The sequence below is a fragment of the Echiichthys vipera genome, assembly GCF_963691815.1.
Source record: "Echiichthys vipera genome assembly, chromosome: X".
Classification (NCBI taxonomy): domain Eukaryota; kingdom Metazoa; phylum Chordata; class Actinopteri; order Perciformes; family Trachinidae; genus Echiichthys; species Echiichthys vipera.
Genome location: NC_139825.1, coordinates 5,680,833 through 5,703,900, shown reverse-complemented (window position 1 = coordinate 5,703,900; position 23,068 = coordinate 5,680,833). Strand labels below are relative to the sequence as shown.

Genomic DNA, 23,068 nt, shown 5'->3' with positions numbered 1-23,068 from the left:
CTAACCATAGACATAGAAGCCTGTGAATGTTCTCATTCACATAGACATAGAAAAAAGAATGGAGGGCGGACGGGGAAAATGGCGCCCATTCATTCCTATGGAAAGCTGCTCAGTGGCGCAGGCTCCCCTAAAGACGCCGCCATTTTTGGTTCTCTTGAACGCGGGAGGACTTACCGGATGTAGAAATTTTGTTGTCCTAAAACCCGTGCCCGGGCTCCAAGCACGAGTTTGTCTCGAATTGGTCGCGAACGATGCAGTATCATGAGCAATATGCTCATGAGTATCTTATGGCTCGGTAGTTTGGAAATTGAGTAAATGTTGTCCACACAAGTAGTTGGCATATGTTATGAATGTATTTAAATTACCCAAAATAACAAAAGTATATACTGTATTAATGGTTAGAATCAAGCAAAGTGATGTTTGTATTCTTTAGTAAGCTTTTTTAAAATTCCAATGCCCTGACTAAAATGTGCCAAAATACCATCTAAAGAAAATACAAATATTAGTTTTACCTTCCTGTCCTAAGCACTATCTTGAATATAGCTGTAACTATTATATCCATATTTTTATTAGCCTATATTGAGTTTTTTATAAAGGCCTACTACCAGTTAAAATTGTAAAACTCTGAATTTAATGATTTCAGCAGACTATCATTGGTTAAAAAAACTAAACCTAAATAGTCAAGTCACATTTGAATTATATAGCACATTTAAAACAACCCACATTTGCCCAATACAAGTTCTATAAGAAAAACTATAGACAAAAAATCGGGCACAATGTTTTAAAAGTATGAGCAGCAGAGTTGTGTCTGCTGGAGCCTTGATCTGGGCCTACGGGATACAGGACCTAAACTGCTGAATATGTTTTTTTTTAGCCGTGCACGTTCCTTCTCCTGCCCATAACTCCATTTTGGTCGGGTCTAAAATTCTGAATACATACATTACAGAGGATAGATAATTATAAGCTCTTTAATTAATATCAAAAAAATGTTTTGGCGATTTCAGAAGATCTCCTCTTTCACCCATGTATGGGAGTAAATGGGCGAATGTACTTCTGCCCATGGTGGCATACGACAATAGCGCCTGTCCTGGCTAACTGGCGTCTTAATCTGTCCTGTGGTTTTTCTGGTTTCCCTTTTTGAATAAAGAATACGGACTACTGTCCCCTGCTGGTATGGAGTTATTTCCTCTCACACAAGAGGACAACCTACGTGCTAGCTGGACTTCAACTGTAGTCTTTGAGATGTTGAGAAGATGCACCTTTTTAAGTAAGACAAAGGCGACACAACAGTCGGCTTTCAACACAACCCAGCAGTTATGTACAATCACACTTTGTGGTCACAAATACAACACACCAAAGCTGACCACACCCAGCTGGGATGTGGGGTGTGGTTAATGGTTCAGCAGACTTAAACATGCAGAGCAACAGAGGTCAGTGCTGCAATGATTTGCGGCCATAGAATGTAGGGCGTAGGAGCCGGGGAGGGGGGGGGGGGGGGGCAAGTGTCCTCCAATATTGGAGACAGTCGCATCTCTCCCACCCAAAAATTATACCGCGGATGATAAAAATATTTGATTTTGCAATCGTGCTTTTATTTTGAAAGCGCAACAAAGCTTCCTGTCCCCCCCCCCCCCCCCCCCCCCCCCCCCCCCCCCCTCAACGGCTCAGACTGTTTGGAAGCGTCAGTCTAAAGCCGGAGAGATGCGAGAGGTCGGAGATGAAGAGACAGCAGCAGCTCAGTTTAAGTAGCTTCTTTCTCACGGGGAAGAAGAGAAAGAAAGTGAGTTGGTAATCATTTTGTCTAGGAGGAACGTTTTATTTCCTGTCTAACGTTAGACTTGTTGAAGATGTCAACACTTTTGTCAAGTAAACGTTGTTACTATTGACGTGACAAACAGGAGAAAAAAACCCTTTGGCTCTTTTGCTTAGGCCAGTGTTTTTCTACCTGTTTGACACTGAAAAAAATCACATGCCACGCAAATTATTAAATGAAGGACCGTACAGTGCTATCTAACTTTTATTTGTGACAGAAAACTACATAGGAATTGATATTTATCAGTTCAATACCATTAGACCTTACAGGCGGGATGTCAAGAGAACCGATACTTGCGATACCTTTCGATTCTAAAATTTAAAAAAACACAGACAATGCCTATGTTTTGGGGGCACCGGAAGCACAGAGGCACCGTACTTTTCAGTGCATCGACTCTTCCAGAACTAATAGGGGCAGTATAGCGAGTGTTCTAGTCATACTTTCATTCAGAAGTAGGAGATCACGAAGAAGTGGAACTCACAGGCATAACAAACCACATGAGGAAGTTAACTGCAGCAATCGCTTCACCCCAACTCGTTGATAAAAAACGCACCAAGAGTCGTGTATGGAAGTACTTTGCGTGCGTGTGAGGCAGATGTCACGATGCGAAAGGAGAAAGTGCTTCCATTTTAATGTTTAATGTAACAACAAGTAATGTTCAAAACGTGACTGACACATTTCCTCAAACAAAACTATAAAGACGGATCATATAGGTGACGTTACGTTTACCATTGTAAGGAAAAACTAAACAAGGAAGATTCACGATGTGTATGTGTGCTGGTGCCAATGTGTGCATTCTGTGTATGAAAAAAGTTGTTGTACTACCACCAAGTTCATGTTTAAGTAAATATGTTCTTATAAAGTCCTCTTTTTTTTACGGTGGTATCAAATTGGCATTGAGAATCGTGTAATTTCACTGATATTGGCTCCGACATCTCTAACCTTACATAAAGTCTTCCATTCATTCTTTTCATTGAACTGGTAGAGTAAAATGCACTGCAGGTGGCTTCCTCTTTTCTTAGAAATGTATGATTATCTGAAAAGCTCTAAGGCATCAGTCCTTCCAGAAAAATAGAGCAGACAGAGCACCTCAAATTAATGGAAGTATGACCAAATTACACCAGCCCTAATATCCTTACGCTGGCTCCCAGTCACTCACAGAATAAACTTCAACTTTTAGTTCTGCTGCTTGTCTACAAATCACTAGAGCTCCTCTCTTCGGCATTGAGCTGAAATGCAAATCTGATATGCTTGTGCCATCTGAACCTCCAAGAACCCTAAAGACATCTGGATAGCATGTTGTTATCATGCAAAACAGACCTTGAATAAACTCCTTAATCAGATATCAGATATGATAGTGATATTGATCTTCTCATCTACAATGTAACTCATGTTAAGAATGTGAATATTAGCTGATATCAAACTATTCCTGTGAGACAGGCTGTATACCCACAAATCTCTAATACAAGCCCATTGATTTTCCCATATAGTAATACTCTATAGGGATATTCGAACACTGCATGTAACTGTTTCTTCCTCTGAATATACAAACACTAGAATAAACCATGAGAAAAAGTTGAATCATACACTTTGAAAGACATTTACTTTGGAAAATCTCTAAATGAAAGAGTAAATATATTTGATTTTCAGTATGTAGCCAGAGATGTGCTGAAGTCAGCACCTCAAGTGTTTAGGAATGTAACTATTTCAAGGTGCAAATATGGGACATTTACTCTGGAATATCTCCAAATGAAAACAGTAAAAATGCTTGAATTGTGTCTGTATTTGAAGATGTCCTCAGATCAACTGTCAATGTCAGGAATTATTTCTTTTTTCAAGCAACCAAAAAAAATCAAAGAATAAAGACATTTCCCAAAGGTAGATAATCCTACTGATTTAATTTCCATATATTTCGTATAAAGCTTTATAAACACTTATTTTGAAAACCATGTATCTTTCTGTTAACTTCACCGAGTCTGTCACCGCTCTTAATGTCAGTTCTCTCTGTCAGCTCCATCTGGGCTGTCTGAATGCATTTAATAGAAGCATCAGTATAGGTATGGATGCACCACAGTTGTAGCAGTAACGGCTGGCTTGACCGCAGTCGAGAAAGACAGCCATTCATATTAACTGTATTACAGTTACTATAGTCTTACAGACTATATGTTTCAGCACGCTATGTCCATAACAATCCTAGCTTTAGTGTCTAGTTCTAGTCTTCATGTCAATGTGTGAAACCCAAAGTGTTTCCAGACTTTACGGTGTAGTCTTTTCCACACTTTGGATTAAAATGTGTGGGTGAAGGCTACATCCCGGTGGATAACAGACTAGTCTATTTCCTGCTCTCTGCTTTCTCACTTGTTTTGGTAGCAATGGACGTGACATCACATTACTCATAGACTACTACAATAAAAGCGGTAAATTCCTCCTTCCAACCGAATCGATTTAGGAATTAAAGAATCAATTTAAAAAAAATTGTATATAGAGAATCGTGATACATACGTGAATCGATTTTCTTCCCACCCCTAAAAACGAGTAGGACCACTGGATAATTTATAATGAAAATTAAATCTAAAACGTGTCTTTCACATTCATTGAATAAATCTGATTGTGTTTATACTATGCTGCTTTAATTGTTTTCTGCTTTGAATCATGTTATCTTAGCTGTTAACTGTCTTTTACTTTTAATTAGTACTGCACTAGAACATACAGTGAGTCTGTGTATACATATATATTATCTTTATTATTTACACTAGAAGCAACAGTGTGGATGACTGTATGTAATTTTTTTTTCTGAAATCAACTTGTATCAAAATCTTGCATTTGAAAGGAAGACAGATGAAAATCACAGTGTGCAGTGGGTAACCAAATGCCAACAGTCAGAACTTACTTACAAGACTTTGCATGAGCAGAACAGACAGTGAGCAAAGAAAAAAAATTCACTGCACTGTTATGTCTGTGATGCACCATCTCTAAAACAGCAGGAAAAAAGTGTGTGTGCACTCAAAAACACACGGCACTAACAAGATAGGGTCTCCGCTCCTCAAGACAAACACCCATGCACATACAGAGACAGACAGGAATACAAACACACACTCGAGTGCGCAGTCTATTGACCAGTATTTGTCACTTGCTATATATTTAGCTGGGAGCAAGTGGGAGGCTTCAAGTTGGCGGCGCTCGTTCTTTTCTAGCTGCGAGTGTTAGGCCAGCTAGTGTTCACTCCACTTTGTCAATCCCCTGTCAACTTGTAGCTTTGAGACATATCCTCTGCAACGCACAAGAGACAGGCCGCCCCCCTCTCCCCCCCACGCCCCCACCCTGGCCTGCTGCCCACCTCTCAATACAGAGCCACCAGGAAATGGCCGCTACCACCCCCCACCACCCCACCTCCTGACAAAAGCCTGCTTGGCTTCTCCATCATTCCTCTGACAGCCGAGGGAAGACAGCTTGGCTGCATCTCTCTTTCCCACTGCACACACAACATGTGGCCAGTGAAAATATTATCGCCATCAAGCAGAGCTGAGGCTGCTCAGGGCTCTCTCTTGGGTGTGATCAGATTCTGGAGCTCATCGTGCATTCACTTCAGTCCAATCTACATCTTGTGGTTTTGAAAAAATGATAGAGAGCAAAGATTCAGAACCTTGGAAGCTTCCTCCAAGCTGACAATTATTGGGACCACGAATATGAATTTGTCACCTGATGTACGTCCTCCAGTTTTTATAGATCAAGATAAAAAAAAAAAATATATATATATAGCCATTGATTTATTTATACTTTTTTTCCCAGACAAAGGCAATGATCAGTTAAACAGAATTCAAGAACCTAGTTGGTAAAGCATCCAAACGTGTCACTCTGTGAACTGGGTTGGACCTCTGAATCTATTTACTTGGTCACACACACGCTGCTAAACAGAATAATAGTTTGTAAGACAACATAACAAAATATAACATAAATTAGTAATATATCTTAACTTGGTTGAAAAGAAATCAAATCATGCTGTGGAAGAACTGTAAAATTAGTTTCATGTCCTAAAGTACAAAATTTAATTTATAAGTATGGTCGTTCTGCATGATATCATGTTAAGTATGGTCCAAATGGATAGACACAATGCTATATTTTAAACAGTTTAATGTACAGTTGCATTTTTAGAAACACTGAATTAAACAAAGATCAAAATATCGGTCTTATAATTCTCCAGCGTTCCCATCTGCATAGTAGGGGACACCAGGTGAGATTCAGAGCGTCATTACAAGCCCCTTTTACTTTCAATAAAGTGGAAACCTAAGACTCAAGTGATGTCACTGCCCATTCAAATACCTAACCCACTGTATATGGTATTTATTGTGGTTGTTTATGTTTTACAGTACACTGTTGTACTTGTATATTGTAGGAATATATTGTATATTGTTGTCTGTTTATAATTTTTGTTTGTAGATCTGGAGTTGTGTACCAAAAATAATTCCCCCCCGGGGATTATTAAAGTATTTCTGATTCTGAACAAAATAAAAATCCAGTGAGAGAATGACCGTGCTTACCTGAACCAGCACAAAGAATCTCTTCTTCCATCTCTTCCACACGTTTTTGCCAATGGCCCAAAGGTACCTGTGGAGTTAGGGAAAAAATTATTAATTTAGAAAACTTAAACAGAGATTTCTCAGTGAGGCCTTTATGCAGCTGTTATATGATTGGGATGTGTTGGGATGCTTCACTCTGTACTGCTATGACATGGTTGTGTAGCGCATCACTGACCTCTCCTGGTACATTTCATTACTGCAATCCCATTTTGTGCTACATATCAAAGTTCTGGTCTTTTCTTAGAGGTTTTTGTCTAAGTGGACGGACTTTATTGGGGCAGATGTTTGTCATAGCAAGAACAATGCTGTACTGTAAGTACTGTAATGTCACTGTTCCATTTAGCATCTGTTAGGCAGAACGCTCTGTACCAGAGTCCTGGAACTGGAAGACTGAATACAGCCATCATTAATTGTATCTGTGACACCTGTGTAAGAGGTAAAAATGTCTGCTGCAAAAATATGCAAATGTTTAGAGAGGACTTTGGCCTAATGAAATTAACCACAACATATACACAACATGACCCAGAGTAAGGGAGGCTGTACAGATAAAGTGACAAAAAATAAAGAATACCTCCCAAACTGGGGGCTGTATAGACTGTGTACATTTGCTTCTCACTGGGGATATTTTACAGAATCACAGCTGCAGGTCATTACATTAACGAGCTGTCATTGGCTAGCAATACTTCAATCATACCTATCCGACTGTTCAGTCTGACATAACTCCCTTTCAAAATATGATTTCCGGGTCCAAACTCTCTGTTGAAATAAAACAGAGAACAATGGCCCAACATGTGAACAATTAAGTTCACCTCTTTTGTCAGTTTGACATCTATTTCATCGGTAAAAAAGAGGTAAAATGACAATTCCGTTGTTTTTTTCAATCTGATCTGTTCCAACAACGGGGAACACGGCACTGTGGTGTTGGAGAAATACGAGGCTTGGACCGGTTTGGACCAGGAAATCATATTTTGGAAGGGTGTTACATAACGTCTTGACAATCGGATTGTAGCCAATCATTTTCCCTTTCCAACGTTGAATGGGAGGCAGTCAACACATACCGGAGTTAAGTCTTAGAACTCTCATTTCTTATATACTTGTAAATCTAAATTTCTGTGTGTACCTTTAAAATTTTGTGTATTCTTGTGTATATTTCTATATTTTTCTGTGTTTTTAAGCATCTGATATGCAGCAAAACACTAGGTCAAACTCCTAGTATGTAATTCAATTGCATACGTTGCATATGTTATTTTCAAAAAGGGAAGTTTATTTTTAAGTCTTTACTGTGTATTTTAATGTTAAATTGAATCATTAAAAAAAGAAATGTTCTACTAGTCATTTAGGAAGGGCCAATTGTACAAGCTGGCAGGTCCAGGCCTGTTAGGCCCACCCAAAACACAGGCACTGATCCCCTCGTGCTCATTGACTCCAGGGAAGTGAAGAAGAGTTCAGTTACTGTTGTGTTACTGTGTGTTAATGTTAGTATTTTGAGCATCCGCGGTCAGAAAGAAGAAGCATAATTTTAAACCGATATATAAACATACATGTAGACAGTGGTCAATATGACTGCCACTGCCTCCTAACTTATTAGACAAATCATTCTCAATATTGCTGACTGAATACCTTCATAATGATTAAAAAATCATAGTTATTTAGAGACAATTAGGCAGACTTTTAAAGACTTTTTGCTGAGTAAATAAATGAGGAAGTAAAAATGTGTAACCCAATTTACAAGTTTTAAGAAATATGGAAATCTGAGGCGATCAACAGAAAATACAGCAAATAAGTAAACCTGTAAAATGTAATATTTGTTTTATTACTGTATTTACAATGTAAGGACATGTATTTGTCTCCTGATTGTTTTTGTTATATGTTTGTGATTATTTTTCTTTTGACTAACTGACCGAGTTAAAATTATGCCAATAATTTAAATGTAAGAAGAGTAGGTATAATAAGCTGCTGCTTCAGCCTACATCTTTTCAGCTTACATAACATGTTTTGTTGCTAAATTGATTATTACTTTCTTCTAATTTGGCTTATATTGTGGACTGAAATTAAAGAATGAAATGAAATGTGGCTATGAGGTCTAAACAGGCGGAAGCATTAATTCAGTGAGAGCAGTTCGATCAGTGAATACAGCCTGTGAAATCACAAAGTGAAGCTGGATCTGATTACACAAAACATCCACACAATATTCAATCTCATATCTGGAGTAACAGCTAAGCAAACCTTTTTTTCTAGCTTTAGGCAAATGTAATGTGTCAGCAGTGACTAGGGACCACTTTGATACATATTTTTTGTTGTCTAGAACAGAGAGTTGTTTTTGCCACAGAGGCTGATAGAAACACACATTGATCTGTCCATGGACCAACAAGACAGTTGTTTGTTGTTTTTGCTTTGGCACTGAATTATAGGCTTTGTCTTTGCACGTCCAATATACAGGTAATAACAGTGCTAAGATGCAACATGAATCATAATGCTGACACATTGTCTAATCAGTTTAAAAATCTTGGTCAACATCCCAGACTCCAATAACTTTGCTTATTATGTATGTATGCACATCTCCCTTTAAAACATATTTTTACTTCTGTTCCATATATTATATAGTATTAAGCTAGCTCTGGAACTTGCAAATATGTGTTATTCAAATCCCAAAAAAAATTATGGTGCATCATTGTGCATCAACAGGAAATTTTAGACCATTTTCTACATAAATTCAGTCTCTTTGGTATCTCTGGAAACCTTTAAACCTAGCTTAGACTCTGATTTAAAAGTCAAAACATAAGTTAATTTAAGTAAAACGTAATCTGATCTCAAAACAAAAAAACCTTCATATCAACTACAGAGAACTCTACAGTGAAATCACCCAAATATTTCCCTCATTTCATTGAGAAATACACAACAATGCAGTCAGCATGCTATATACTCTTTTCTTCCTCCATGTGTTAGTGTGTATTCTGTACGTAGGCCTACCCAGGCTGGCTGTGTTGAGTTTTCTCTTAGGTTTGACATGAAAACATGATGCAGAAGGAGAAGGACAGGGAAAGGGCTTTTGTTATAAAAGAACATCTGAGGGTGAGGACCCCAGTTTGATTTGCCTCTGCTACTTCCAGCCTAGCTGTGGGTTTCCCTGGTACGCCCACCTCAGTATGCCTTAGTGTGCCTTTGCCCCCGGTCCCTCCCAGAGCTGCTTCTGCCTGTCGTCCTAAATAAACCAGCATCCATGAGGTGACATATGAGGACCCTGCCCTTATGCAGAGATTGGGGCCAGTAACATAGCACAGATAAGCAGTGTGGGCTTTTTATGGGGCAGCCCAGCAGCCTTCTCCAAAATAAAGCATATGGACGGGAGGGAGGAAGGCAGACAAGCTGCTCACCGCTACTGACAGAGGAGCAGTGCTTTGAATATGTGTATAAACACTGCCTCATGACTTAGTTGAGCATTTCTTTTTTGCAGTCCTGACTGCTATGCTAACAGTCATTATACTGTATCATGAGTTAATTAGTCAGTGCTATCCGCTAGTGCTGGGCATTGACTACAACAGGACTATTCAATTGGCGGCCCGGGGCCGGATCCGGCCCGCAAAGGGAATATTTACTGGCCCTTTGAGTAGAAGCCTTTGTGGAAAAGTTATTCATGGCCGCTGTCCTTTCTCATATCCATCTAAGCGCTACCGTCTCACGGCATCAAATGCCAGCACACTGGGAGACTTGCTCCACGAGCTCCCTGTAGGCGCAAGGCCACAATGCTCCGCACGCTCCCGCTATGCTCCCGCTATGCTCCCGCTATGCTCCCGCTATGCTTTTCTTCGTGGTTTTCCGAATCCTCTTCGCAACAGCTCGCCAAGCTCTGCTCTGTTTTTTTTCTCAATCGTTTCAGTCTGGTTAAATCTGTGGTTAAATCACCACTGCAATGTCTCTTTCTACTCTGAAAAAAAGAAAGCTTGTCACAGAAAACCGTCAATTCACCAGACAGAGAAGTTTTTGTTCCTGTCACTGTGAAGCCTGTGTTTACTCTGCAGCCATATCTGTGTGTAAAGAGGATAAGTTAATAAGGCATTTTCAGAAAAATCATTCTAATTTCAAACCCACTTTTCCACTGAACTGTAAAAAATACTGCATTTATGTTACTTTATGAATAAACTAATGTTTCTTATGTGCTTGTAAGCCTGGTAAAGTAACTGGTGACTGAAGTTATCAGGTAAACGTATCGAAGTAAAAAGTAGAATATTTCCACTGATTTGTAGTAAAGTAGTATAAAAGTATAAAGTAGCATGTAAATAAAATACTCAAGTAAAGGAGAAGCTTGGTGCACTATGACTACTATTTACATTGATAAATTAAAGACAGTCTGTACTCCTATGTCGCTGCATTGTTTTACAATATCCATTAATGTGATGCTCATATCTTTCCGGCCCCTCGTTTCCGATCATTTTCGTTAACCGGCCCCGATTACAAATAAATTGAATAGCCCTGGCCTACAACATCAGATACAGAGGCCACAATATGATATGCCTCAAGATACAGAGGCCACGATACGATGTGCCTCAAGATACAGAGGCCACAATGCGATATGCCTCAAGATACAGAGGCCACGATACGATATGCCTCAAGATACAGAGGCCACGATACGATATGCCTCAAGATACAGAGGCCACAATGCGATATGCCTCAAGATACAGAGGCCACGATACGATATGCCTCAAGATACAGAGGCCACGATACGATATGCCTCAAGATAGGCCCACACCTTCTCATCTTAAACTCTGCACATACATCATTCTGCACAGTGAAGGTCAAACATACAACAAGAACAACAAGAAAACATATTATTGAGTGGAGGGCAACTTTAATAATGCAGATAAAACATTGTAAGGTTTTAAACTTAACATGCTTGAATTAATGAATTAATGTTTGTTTTGAATTTACACTGGACATAAAAATTACAGAGCAAAATATTTATACTTGATTCATTCTGAAATAATATATTTAGTGGCTATTACCACTGCTGTGTTGTTGTTGCTGTTTTTTTTTAAACAAAAGTAGACAACAGTAAGGAAGTGTAGAGGCCACAACTTTGAATGACTTCACTTTGAAGGACATCACTAGCTTCTCACACTGCTCTGGTTTGATCTTAGTCCTTTCTTCTTCAGTCTCTTCCATAGTTCAGTAACTGTAGTGGGTTTCTTAGACATTACTTTGTTGCTAAAGATTTTCCAGAGATCATCTATGGGGTTTAGATCTGGACTCTGGGCTGGCCATTTCATTGTTTCAATATTCTTAGCTTCAAGGGACTGCTTCACCTGTGTGACAGGGGTCATTGTCTTGCATGAAAATTGCAGCTGATTTGGAGACAGTTGCAGTTAAGGTATTGCATGTTGCTGAAGGAGGTTCACATAAACATTTGCATTCACCCTGCCATGTAGCTGTACAAGAGGCCCAACTCCTGCTGCAGAAAACATCCCCCAAGCCATGACGAGTTGAATTTATTGGTGTCTGATGGGAAACGTTATGTTCAGTGTCAGACTGGTTAAAGACTGAAACAAAGTGTGTAAAGAAGTTAGTTAAATTTTGAGTAGGAAGTGTCAGAGTCCAGATCTAAACCTCATAGAGAATATCCAGAAAATCCTTAGCAACAAAGTATATGTCTAAGAAACCTACTACAGGTACTGAACTGTGAAAGAGACTGAAGAAGAATGGACCAAGATCAAACCAGAGCAGTGAGAGAAAGAAGCGATGTCCTGTGGGCGCAGATGTGCTGAAGTCAGTCAAAGCTGGGGCCTCTAGACTTCTTATTCATTTTTTAAAAATCGAAATCTTCTCTTCTGACCCAATGGTTAGTGTTCTCTAATTTCACAAAATAAAGGTTTTTGTTGATGTGCCTTAGTTATTTAAAAGAACATGCTATTACAGCAGTGGTATAGCTCAGCGGATATTCTATTCAATTCATAATGGTAAAAAATAACAGTATTTCAGAATAAATCACATATTCATAATTTGTTCTCTAATTTTGATCTCAAGTGTAGATATGTGTCACTTGTGTAATATGGTCTTGGCTGCTACCTACTGGCATTATTTTGCACTTGAACTATTGGTGATGTTTCTTTTTTCAATCTCCTGTCACAACCCTTGTTGGTGTATGTATGTACATAGCAATATAGATATTTACAGCACAGCTCTGCAGTCAAATGCAAATTACAGCTGCAGCTTATTCAGTTGTGTCTTTGCATTTTAGGCTCGGCACCCCTACACTAAAGGACATCTCACTTACCCAACCATAATCTCCGTATTGAAGCTCGCCAGAGAAACAACACATTTAAAAGCTCAAACTACAAGAATGCTCTGTATAAACACTGGAACGTTTTCTGGGACATCTGAATTAGCCATCAAGTCATATATTCAATGGTGATAGTAACTTGACAAAGGATGCTGAAACAATTAGACACCTAAATGTTTAAACCACAACTGTTGTCTTAGCCCTGACAAATGTCTAGAGATCTTTGTCTCACAATGTTAGCTAAAAAAACAAAACTTGCAGTTTTAAGCAATAAAGTGCATGTTCATGCACCATCATGTAGCAGGCAAGTGTGCCCTATGTCTGAAGTAGAATTACTGTCTTGTGGTTATTATGACTTCCCCAACCAGTTGCATCCAAACTATCCAGACTTACATAATATACTGTATGTAGTGAAGACTTTAAAGGAATTTGATAAAGGTATGAAGTGTATTTTTTGCTGAAACGTGGAAGCTTCACACTCATCTTCAGATCTCTATAATCAGCACAGTTTCAAGATAAGTGTCACCAATTCAGCATCCAACCAAAAGTCCCGTTCTGTATGTGAGTTATGAAACATTAAGATGTCACAACGAAGTAGACCTTTGACTTTTTGGATACATTATGTCATCATTTCATAATTTTATCCTGATAGACGTATGTCATCTGTCATCATTCTTGATTTGTGGACATTTGTGCCAAATTTTAAGACATTCCCTCCAGGAGTTCATGAGATCATCATCACCAATCATACATATCTTACAATTAATTGCCTCTATTGCACCACACCAGTCTAGTTGTTGGTTATGAGGCTATAAGCTGGCTTTAGTATCAGTTGGTAACCTTTCTCTATACCAAATTAATTTGTTCGGTTCTCTTTACCAACAAGCAGCTCAGCAACACTTCATCTCACTTCCAAAATGCACTAATCTCAGGGTCAACTCTTGTACCAGAACACTAACAACATCTGTCAAAGTCAAAGTCAAGTTTATTGCATCCATAAAAATTGGAAATTACATTGCTTATGCCCACCGTCATGCCCATATAAAAATAACCTAAATTGAGGATAGATAAAATACATATGGATATGCACCTATAGTTACAGGCACTGATATAATAACTTAACATAGATCAACATTACAGGATAATAAGTAAACATTTAAACACACACACATATACACCTAGACAAGTTCTACAAAAGTAAGTCTAAAGTGCTCATTGTGCTGTCTAACAGCTTGTCATATAAAGGAGAGAGCATACTGCTTAGTGGTCTTAGCTGACCACTGCGTAACATAACCTTGTTGCCCAGATAGTATACTTTATCCAACCTAATTGTTAGCCCAGCCATTTTTCCTGCCCTTCTGTTCAATTTATCGATCCTATTCTTCTCGGGGAACCCCGCTTTCCCTCCCCATCCCACAGCACAGTAGCTCCACACACTACATATCACAGACATAGCAAACATTTTCATTACCTCAGAATTCACATTAAAAGACTGAAACTTCCTCATAAAGTACAAGCGTGGAGTTTGACCAACAGTGATGAAATATGGTCAGTCCATATCAACTTATTGTCACAGTTAAGACATCCAGCCCTCAGTAGTTTTCCATTGATCCTGCCTCTGCCCCACTCAGCCTGTCAGCCACACCCACCTCGTCAGTTCACTCTACTCACCTGTGCACACAGCTGCCTCTCATCACATGCATTCAGCCCAGCATATAATCACCAGCTCCACACTCACTCCTTTGCCAGATTGTTCTATGCCATGCGAGACTTTCCAGCATTCTTCTGCCTGTCTTCCCGGTACCGACCTTGCCTGTCCTTGATTCCCTGCTTCGTCTGCATTCTGGTAAATTGACCCAGCCTTCTGTCCCTGACCAAGAGTTTAGCCTCTCCTCTCCTGATTCCTGTTTGCCGTTTTCTGAACTGTTCGCCTGTCTGCCTGAGTCTGAGTAAACCGTTGAACTTTTACCACTGTTTTTTGAGTCCTTTGTACTGCAATTGGGTCCATACACCACCGGTTACACTTATCATTAAAAACAACACCTAAGTATTTGTATGTTTGCTCTACTGTTGCCACCTTAATTACCAATGCCTCAGTTTCAGTCGTTTCTTCTAAAGTCAATCACTAGTTCTTTAGTTTTCTTGACGTTAAGCTCCAGAAAATGACTGTCACAATACTCAACAAAGAATTGTAACTCTTTTCTGTAGTGGCTATCATCATCCTGTTCAATTAGACCTAGTAGTGCGGTATTGTCTGCAAATTTCCCTAATTGGCAACCCGAGTGCTGTGGGCAATCAGCTGTGTGTAAATGGTAAATAAAAACGGTGATAGGACTGCCTTAGGGAGAACCTGTATTTGTGGTGATTACTCCTGATGTTGTGCTTGAATTTAACTTTAACAAATTGGGTTCTGTTCGTTAAACAATTTTAAAACAAATAAACTGAACCCCTGGTACATGTTTATGAGCTTTTCAACTATAATATGCGGTTGAATAGTGTTAAAAGCTGAACTAAAATCATAATATAAAATTTTGCCCACTGGTATCTAGATGTGTATAAATACTGTCAAGTTTAAAACTAATAGCATCTTCTGCTCCCCTTCCTTTCTGGTATGTAAACTGGGCAGGGATCCAAGTATTTCTCCACCTGTGGCCTTACATTTTTTTTTTTAGAAAAAAAGCTGAGGTGAGGGCCAACGGTCTCAGGTCATTCAAACACTCCACTGCCTTTTTTTAGGTACTGGTCTGATACATTATTCCTTCCACAAGTCAGGCAAAACATTAGAAGAATAACAATAATTAAATAATTGTAATTAAACATAGTTTAATTACAATTAGTTTGAAGGGTATAATGATCCTCATGTAAGGTGCTGATTAAGTGCTCTCTAAAACTTGATCTTTCCTTTGAAAAGTAAATTTTATCAAATATATTGTAAAAGCTATTTAAATCTTTTGTGTATTCTATGGAGCCATTTAGTTGGTGCCTTCCAGGCTTCTCTTTGCCTACATATCCACTCAATAGCTTCATACCTTCTTCATGTCATTCTCTTTAAAATGGTTTTCCACCTCACATTTATACCTATATTTCTCCTTATTGATTCCCTTTCTAAGTTCTTTATGAACCTTTTTTAATATCTCTTTATCCCCCTTGGCAAATGATTTTTTTCCCTTATTAACCTTCTAATCTCATCATTCATCCAGGGTTTGCAGTTTGCATACACTTTGACCCGTTTCTCTGGGGCTACCACATCAGTACAAAAATGAATGTCTGCTAAAAGACTCAGTGAATTAATTAATGACCGTTGCAGTGTTCTCAAACACCGCCCACTCCGACTTTTCAAATGTGTCCTGCAGTCTCTCAATCGTGTAACTTGTCAACTTTTTCACGGTGATCTTTCTCGCTTTCTGTCTCTGAACCAGCGGGATGTATTTTGGGCATAGACGGACAGAAGATACTGGATCTGGGCAAAGCTAAAGGGCAACTGACATACAAAGGAGACCAGGTGTACATCATCCCAGACAAGAGCCCGGAGGTCAGCGCGCCGCTTTCAACACAGTGAAGAGAAAGCTCCGGGAGGCCAACGTCAGGTAGAGCTTGTTCTACCCAGCCAGGCTCACTGTCAGTTTGAATGGGATTTGACACTCCTTTGACTTCCCAAAAGCTGCTGAGGATTTCTACAACCAGAAGATTGCCTCAAGAATGACTCAGGATTTATATGGAAATACTCAAAGTATCTGGTTTTGTATTTGATTTATTGATAATTTTCCCTTCATCCATCTCTCTTATCAACTGTCCATCACTGTGTGTCCTCATTATGCTTAGGCTGTGGATGTATACATTCTTGACCTTATATTATTAAACAAGGCGGACAACTAATGACATAAATTATAAGGTAATATGAGAGATAATTGAGTCACTTCACTTACAGATCTATTTTTTGTTACTATTATTTGCTCCTCTTTTGTGTTAAGCACGACAAATACTAGATTTTGGAGGTTTAAAAACAGAGACATGGTTAAATGGAGTTTAGAGACCAAGTCTTTGTTTTTTTGAGGTGTGTTAAATGGCAAGGTGCCTTTGGACTTTATTAAAGCTATTGTTTCCCTCACCACTTGTTTTGGAAGGGTCGGGGGGTAGGTTGGGTGGATGTAAAGTTCGGAAGTTTAGATGATGTGAGACTGTTAGAAGTCACAATACGCACATGTCTTGTGGTTTTTTGCTAGTTTGCTTTTGTGGTTTTTTCTTTCTCTCTTTCCTCTGTATGGATGCAAGATCATCTATGTTGCCATCATAATTTTTTCCAGATTAGACCATTGATAAGAACCCAAAGAGATCCTTCATGAATGATTAGGAAGTTATGGTGAGGCTAATTACCTGGAACTGCAAAGGGGTGAATGGAGCTGTGAAACGTGGTAATGTACTAGCACATCTGCAGAGATTGGGAGCTCGTATTGCCTTCTTACAAGAAACGCATCTCAAAAAACACGCACATAAACATTTACATAGAGACTGGGTGGGACATGTGTTTCACTCTAGCTTTAATTCCAAATCGCGTGGGACTGCTATTATAATTGATAAAAATATTCCCTTAATTACATCAGATATGTCTGACTCAAATGGCAGATACATAATAGTTACTGGGAAACACACCAATATTTCAAGCAAATGTTTATGCACCCAACTTTGGTCAGTTAATGTAATAGATGCATGGAGATATATGAACCAGGGCCAAAAGAAATATAAATTTTTCCCTCAGCCACACAAATCCTTCTCCAGGATTGACTACTTTTTTATATACTCGAAACTACTTGCACTAGTAAAATCTATAGATAATCAAGCCATTGTTTTATCAGACCATGCTCCACTAAGATTGCAACTAAACCTTCCCTGTAGATATTCAGCTAAAACGTGGCGTATGGATAATCATACTTCAGTACATCCCACTAGGCCGGGATGTCCCCTATCTCCGCTGCTTTTTGCACTGGCAATAGAACCTCTTGCAATCTCTTTGCGAGCTTCAAAAGAATATAGTGAGATCCATCGAGGAGGCAAGGAGCACAAGGTCTGATTGTTTGATTTTTTATTTATATACATCTCGGACCTTTTTAAATCAGTCCCTGCAATAATCTCAATTTAAGTTAATACAATTTAAATGACCCTTTTTATGTAAACGTGGACATGTTAATGTGCAGTTTTAGCAGTGTATTCTGTCATGCAGTTTAATCAAAATTAGCTGTGCCACCACAGCTGTGCTGTTATCGTCCCATGTTCAAAATGAAGCATCATTCACGTCTAAAGGCTCTCATCACCACTTTTGAGGAGGATGTAGTGACCCAGTCAGGCAGAGGACATCAAAGTATAAAACATGTAATTTCCTGTTACCAGCAGGAGGCGCTATGACTATACGTAAATATTGTCTCATAGATGTGTTTGGACCTAGAGTCAAATCATGCCTGGGAAGTTTGAAACAGATTGAACAATTTATTGTCATGATTTTAAAGTGTTAAAGACAACTTTCCTGGTTCATGGCGTGAGGGCGAAATTTGAGGGCCCGTCACGGCCAGGCTAATTGATGAAAACGGGTTTGCTCCTCAATTTAGCGTCGGCCATGTCCTGAAGGTGTACAGACCAGCTTTGAAGTCATTCCGTTGAAATCTCTAGGACGAGTTAGTTTTGAAAAGTGTCGAAAAATTAACAAAAATGACATGTTTAAATCAAAATGGCGGACTTCCTGTTGTGTAGGATATTTTGTGTGTCTCTGCATTCTACACATGCCTACCAATTTTCATACATGTAGGTGAAAGTGCATTGAGGCGCTCGATTTTGGCAATATTCAAGAGGGCGCTTTCGAGCTAATTTGCCAGACCCATAAAATATCAAATTTTTAACCACTTCTGATCAGTTTGCAAGGTGAAACAAAATGTTATACATGTTTAGGCCCTCAAAAATGTGATTTAAGATGAGGAAAAATAATAATAATAATAATAATAATAATAATAATAATACTTCTCCGGGAACCATCACCTTATCGTGGTGGAGAGGTTTGTGTGTCCCTGTGAACCTGAGGGCTGTGTTGTCTGAAGCCTAGTGCACCTGGTAGGGTCTCCCATGGCAAAGTGGTCTCAGGCGAGGGGCTCGACTAAGAATGGTTCACAAAGACTCAATGGACAAACAAGGAAGAGGAAGAGAGACCCTGCCCGGAGGAAGCCCGGGGCCCCGTCTGGAGCCAGGCCCAGATGGAGGGCTCGCCGGCGAGCGCCTGGTGGCCGGGTTTGCCACGGAGCCCGGCCGGGCACAGCCCGAAAAAGTGGCGTGGCACCTCCCTCCTCTCCATCCTGTGGGCCCACCACTCGCAGGAGGAACCACTTGGGTCGGGTGCGCTGGTGCACGGGTGGCAGTGAAGGTGAGGGGCCTCGACGGACCAGACAAGGGCAGCAGAAGCTGGCTCTTGGGACGTGGAATGTCACCTCTCTGTCGGGGAAGGAGCCGGAGCTTGTGCGGGTGGACTGGGAACGTCTGGAGGAGGCCCCTGTCCGAGAGATCTTCAACTCACACCTCTGGCGGAGCTTTTCTGGCATCCCTGTGGAGGTTGGGGGCATTGAACCGGAGTTGGCAATGTTCAAAGCTTCCATTGCTGAAGCTGCAGCGGTGCCTCAAGGGGCGGTAACCCTCGAACACCGTGGTGGACACCGGTGGTCAGGGAAGCTGTCCGACTGAAGAAGGAGGCCTACCGGGATATGCTATCCCAGAAGACTCCGGAGGCAGTTGCAAGGTACCGACGGGCCAGAAGGGCTGCAGCCTCTGCTGTGTCAGAGGCAAAGCAGCGGGTGTGGGAGGAGTTCGGAGAAGTCATGGAGAAGGACTTTCGGGCGGCACCAAGGTGCTTCTGGAAAACCATTCGACATCTCAGGAGGGGGAAATGGGGAACTGTCCAAGCTGTTTACAGTAAAGACGGGACGCTGGTGACCTCAGCCGATGAGGTAATCGGGCGGTGAAAGGAGCACTTTGAGGAACTCCTTAATCCGACTAACACCCCTTCTTTTGTACAGGCAGAGCTGGAGGCTGATGGGGAATCATTGTCAATATCCGGAAGTCACTAAGGTAGTCAAACGACTCCACAGTGGCAAAGCCCCAGGGGTTGATGAGATCCGTCCAGAAATGCTGAAAGCTTTGGATTTGGAGGGGTTGTCTTGGTTGACATGCCTCTTCAACATTGCGTGGAAGTCTGGGACAGTGCCATGGGAGTGGCAGACCGGGGTGGTGGTTCATCTTTTTAAAAAAAGGGACCAGAGGGTGTGTGCCAATTACAGGGGTATCACACTACTCAGCCTCCCTGGTAAAGTCTACTCCAAGGTGCTGGAAAGGAGGGTTCATGCTATATTCGAACCTCAGATTGAAGAGGAACAATGCGGATTCCGTCCTGGACGTGGAACAACGGACCAGCTCTTCATTCTCGCTAGGATCCTGGAGGGGGCCTGGGAGTATGCTCATCCAGGCTACATGTGTTTTGTGGATCTGGAGAAGGCATATGACCGGGTTCCTCGGGAGATACTGTGGGAGGTGCTGTGGGAGAATGGGGTGAGGGGGTCACTTCTGTGGGCCATCCAATCTCTGTACACCCAAAGCGAGAGCTGGGTCCGGATCCTCTGCAGTAAGTCGTATTTGTTCCCGGTGGGGGTTGGCCTCCGCCAGGGGTGCGCTTTGTCATCAATCCTGTTCGTGATTTTCATGGACAGGATATCGAGGCGTAGTCGTGGTAGGGAGGGGTTGCAGTTCGGTGGGCTGAGGATTTCGTCTCTGCTTTTCGCAGATGATGTGGTCCTTCAGCACTCACTGGATCAGTTCGCAGCCGAGTGTGAAACGGCTGGGATGAGGATCAGCACCTCTAAATCTGAGGCCATGGCTCTCAGCAGGAAACCGGTTGATTGCTTACTCCAGGTAGGGAATGAGTCCTTACCCAAAGTGAAGGAGTTCAAGTACCTCGGGATCATGTTCACGAGTGAGGGGACGATGGAGCGTGAGTTTGGCCAGAGAATCAGAGCAGCAGGGGCGGTGTTGCAGTCGCTCTACCGCACCGTTGTGACGAAAAGAGAGCTGAGCCGGAAGGCAAAGCTCTCGATCTACCGGTCAATCTTCGTTCCTACCCTCACCTATGGTCATGAAAGCTGGGTCATGACCGAAAGAACGAGGTCGCGGGTACAAGCGGCCGAAATGGGTTTTCTCAGGAGGGTGGCTGGAGTCTCCCTTAGAGATAGGGTGAGAAGTTCAGCCATCTGTGAGGAACTCGGAGTAGAGCCGCTGCTCCTTTGCGTTGAAAGGAGCCAGTTGAGGTGGTTTGGGCATCTAGTAAGGATGCCCCCTGGGCGCCTCCCTAGGGAGGTGTTCTAGGCACGACCAACTGGGAGGAGGCCTCGGGGAAAACCATGGACTAGGTGGAGAGATTATATCTATATGGCCTGGGAATGCCTCGGGATCCCCCAGTTAGAGCTGGTTAATGTGGCCCGGGAAAGGGAAGTTTGGGGTCCCCTGCTAAAGCTGCTGCCCCCGCGACCCGACCCCGCATAAGCGGATGAAGATGAGATGAGATAATAATAATAATAATAATAATAATAATAATAATAATAATAATAATAATAATAATCATTCTAATTGCAATAGGGTCCTCGGCCGACGTAGTCGGTGCTTGGGCCCTAATAATAATAATTATAATAATAATCATTCCAATTACAAAAGGGTCCTTGCCGACTTAGTCGATGCCTGGGCCGTAACTATACATATTCATTATACACACGCTACAGCTACAGAAATATAAATCCACCCTGTTTTTTGCAAGTGGCAACAAGTTCTCATCATCAGCTCACCTTCTGCCATCTCTTATAACCCACCTGCATGCCTGATCTATCCATGACAATCCTCTGCACTTAAGTCCAGAGGAACATCTTGTCATGAGGCTGGTGATGATACACCAAAGGAAAATAACTCCTCTGTGGGGTTGAGGAATGGAGAGTAAAGTGGAAGGTAAAAGGAAAACCATCCTTGGATGGGCTGGAAACCACTCAGAAACACCTCATGGTCATAGGCAATTATATCAGAATCAGAACCAGAAATACGTATATTATCCCAGGGGGAAACTGTTTTTGTTTTGTTATATATATATATATATATATATAAAATATCAAAATTAAAATTGTAATGTACAGTATATAGAGATCAAAAGTACTGTAATAACGTCCAAAGAACAGTTTATGATTGAGTCTGTATTACAGAGAGGGGATGACAGACTCTCCAAGGGATGCATTGTATAGTTTAATGACCACAGGCAGGAAAGTTCTGTGGTGCATCTGGGTGGGAGGAGTCTTCTGCTGAAGGTGCTCCTCTGCTGGGCCAGTGTGTCGTAGAGAGGGTGGGAGACATTGTTCAGGATAGACCGGAGCCTGGACAGCATCCTCCTCTCCCCCAGCATGTGACAGCTGTTGCACTGCAAAATTCCCAGCTTGGGATCAATAAAGTATTTCAATTATATTCTATTAAGGATGGCCTAAATGTCCTTGGTCCAAGGTTTATTATTGGTGTAGCAGGTTACAGTCGGAGATGGGACATTGCAGTCCACACAACAATTAATGTAGTCTGTGATGCACTCAGTGAGCCCATCGATGTCCTCCCTGTGCGGCTCACAAAGCCCAGGCCACTAAGTCACTTCAAAGCAGCCCTGCGGTGTCTCATAAGCCTCCTCATAACACCTCCTTACAGTCCTTGTGGTCGAAGGCTTCCTCTTCACCAGAGGCACATAACAGGGTTTGAGGTGAACCAGGTTACGATCTGAGCTGCGCAGAGGAGGGAGAGAAGAGGAGATGCATGCATCCTTCATGTTAGCATACATCAGGTCTCTCAGAGTTCTCTCCTCTCTGGTAGGACAACTCAGGTACTGTTGGAAGATCTATTAAATTCTCCTGACATGATGATGACGGCACTGGGGTGTTGAGTCTGGAGTCTGGAGATAGTGGTGTGTATGATGCTGCAGGCAGATGTCAGGTTTGCAGAGGGAGGGATGTACAGAACAACGGTGATGACATGTGGAATCTCTCTAGGCAGACGGTATGGACGGAGCCCAACGGCCAGCAGTTCAACATGCAGGCTACAGAGCTGTTCTTTAATGGTGATATGACCAGGAATACACCATTTGCTTTTTACTAGAACGGCAAGCCCCCCTCCTTTAGTCTTACCGCTCTCTGTGCAGTACTGGTCAGCCTGAATGGGGCGGAAGCCATCCACAGAGACGTTCTGGTCTGTGATGTCCCTGTGCAGCCATGTCTCTGTGAAACACATCAGACTGCACTCACGGTACTCCGGGTGGCTCCGGGTTAGCGCCGTCAGTTCATCCATTTAGTTGTACAGAGACCGTAC

General features: G+C 41.4%; 1 protein-coding gene across 4 annotated transcripts in view; it reads right to left on the bottom strand.

Moving 5' to 3' along the window:
- Window positions 1–23,068, bottom strand: part of LOC310965643 (calcium-dependent secretion activator 1) — a gene marked incomplete at both ends in the record, with an annotated part of 320,144 nt that overhangs the window by 153,865 nt on the left and 143,211 nt on the right. For all 4 annotated transcript variants that reach the window (XM_083939356.1, XM_083939353.1, XM_083939354.1 and 1 more), the window contains one exon: window positions 6,352–6,418. In XM_083939356.1, the coding sequence (XP_083795482.1) occupies window positions 6,352–6,418 (67 nt within the window). The remainder of the gene's footprint in view (window positions 1–6,351; window positions 6,419–23,068) is intronic.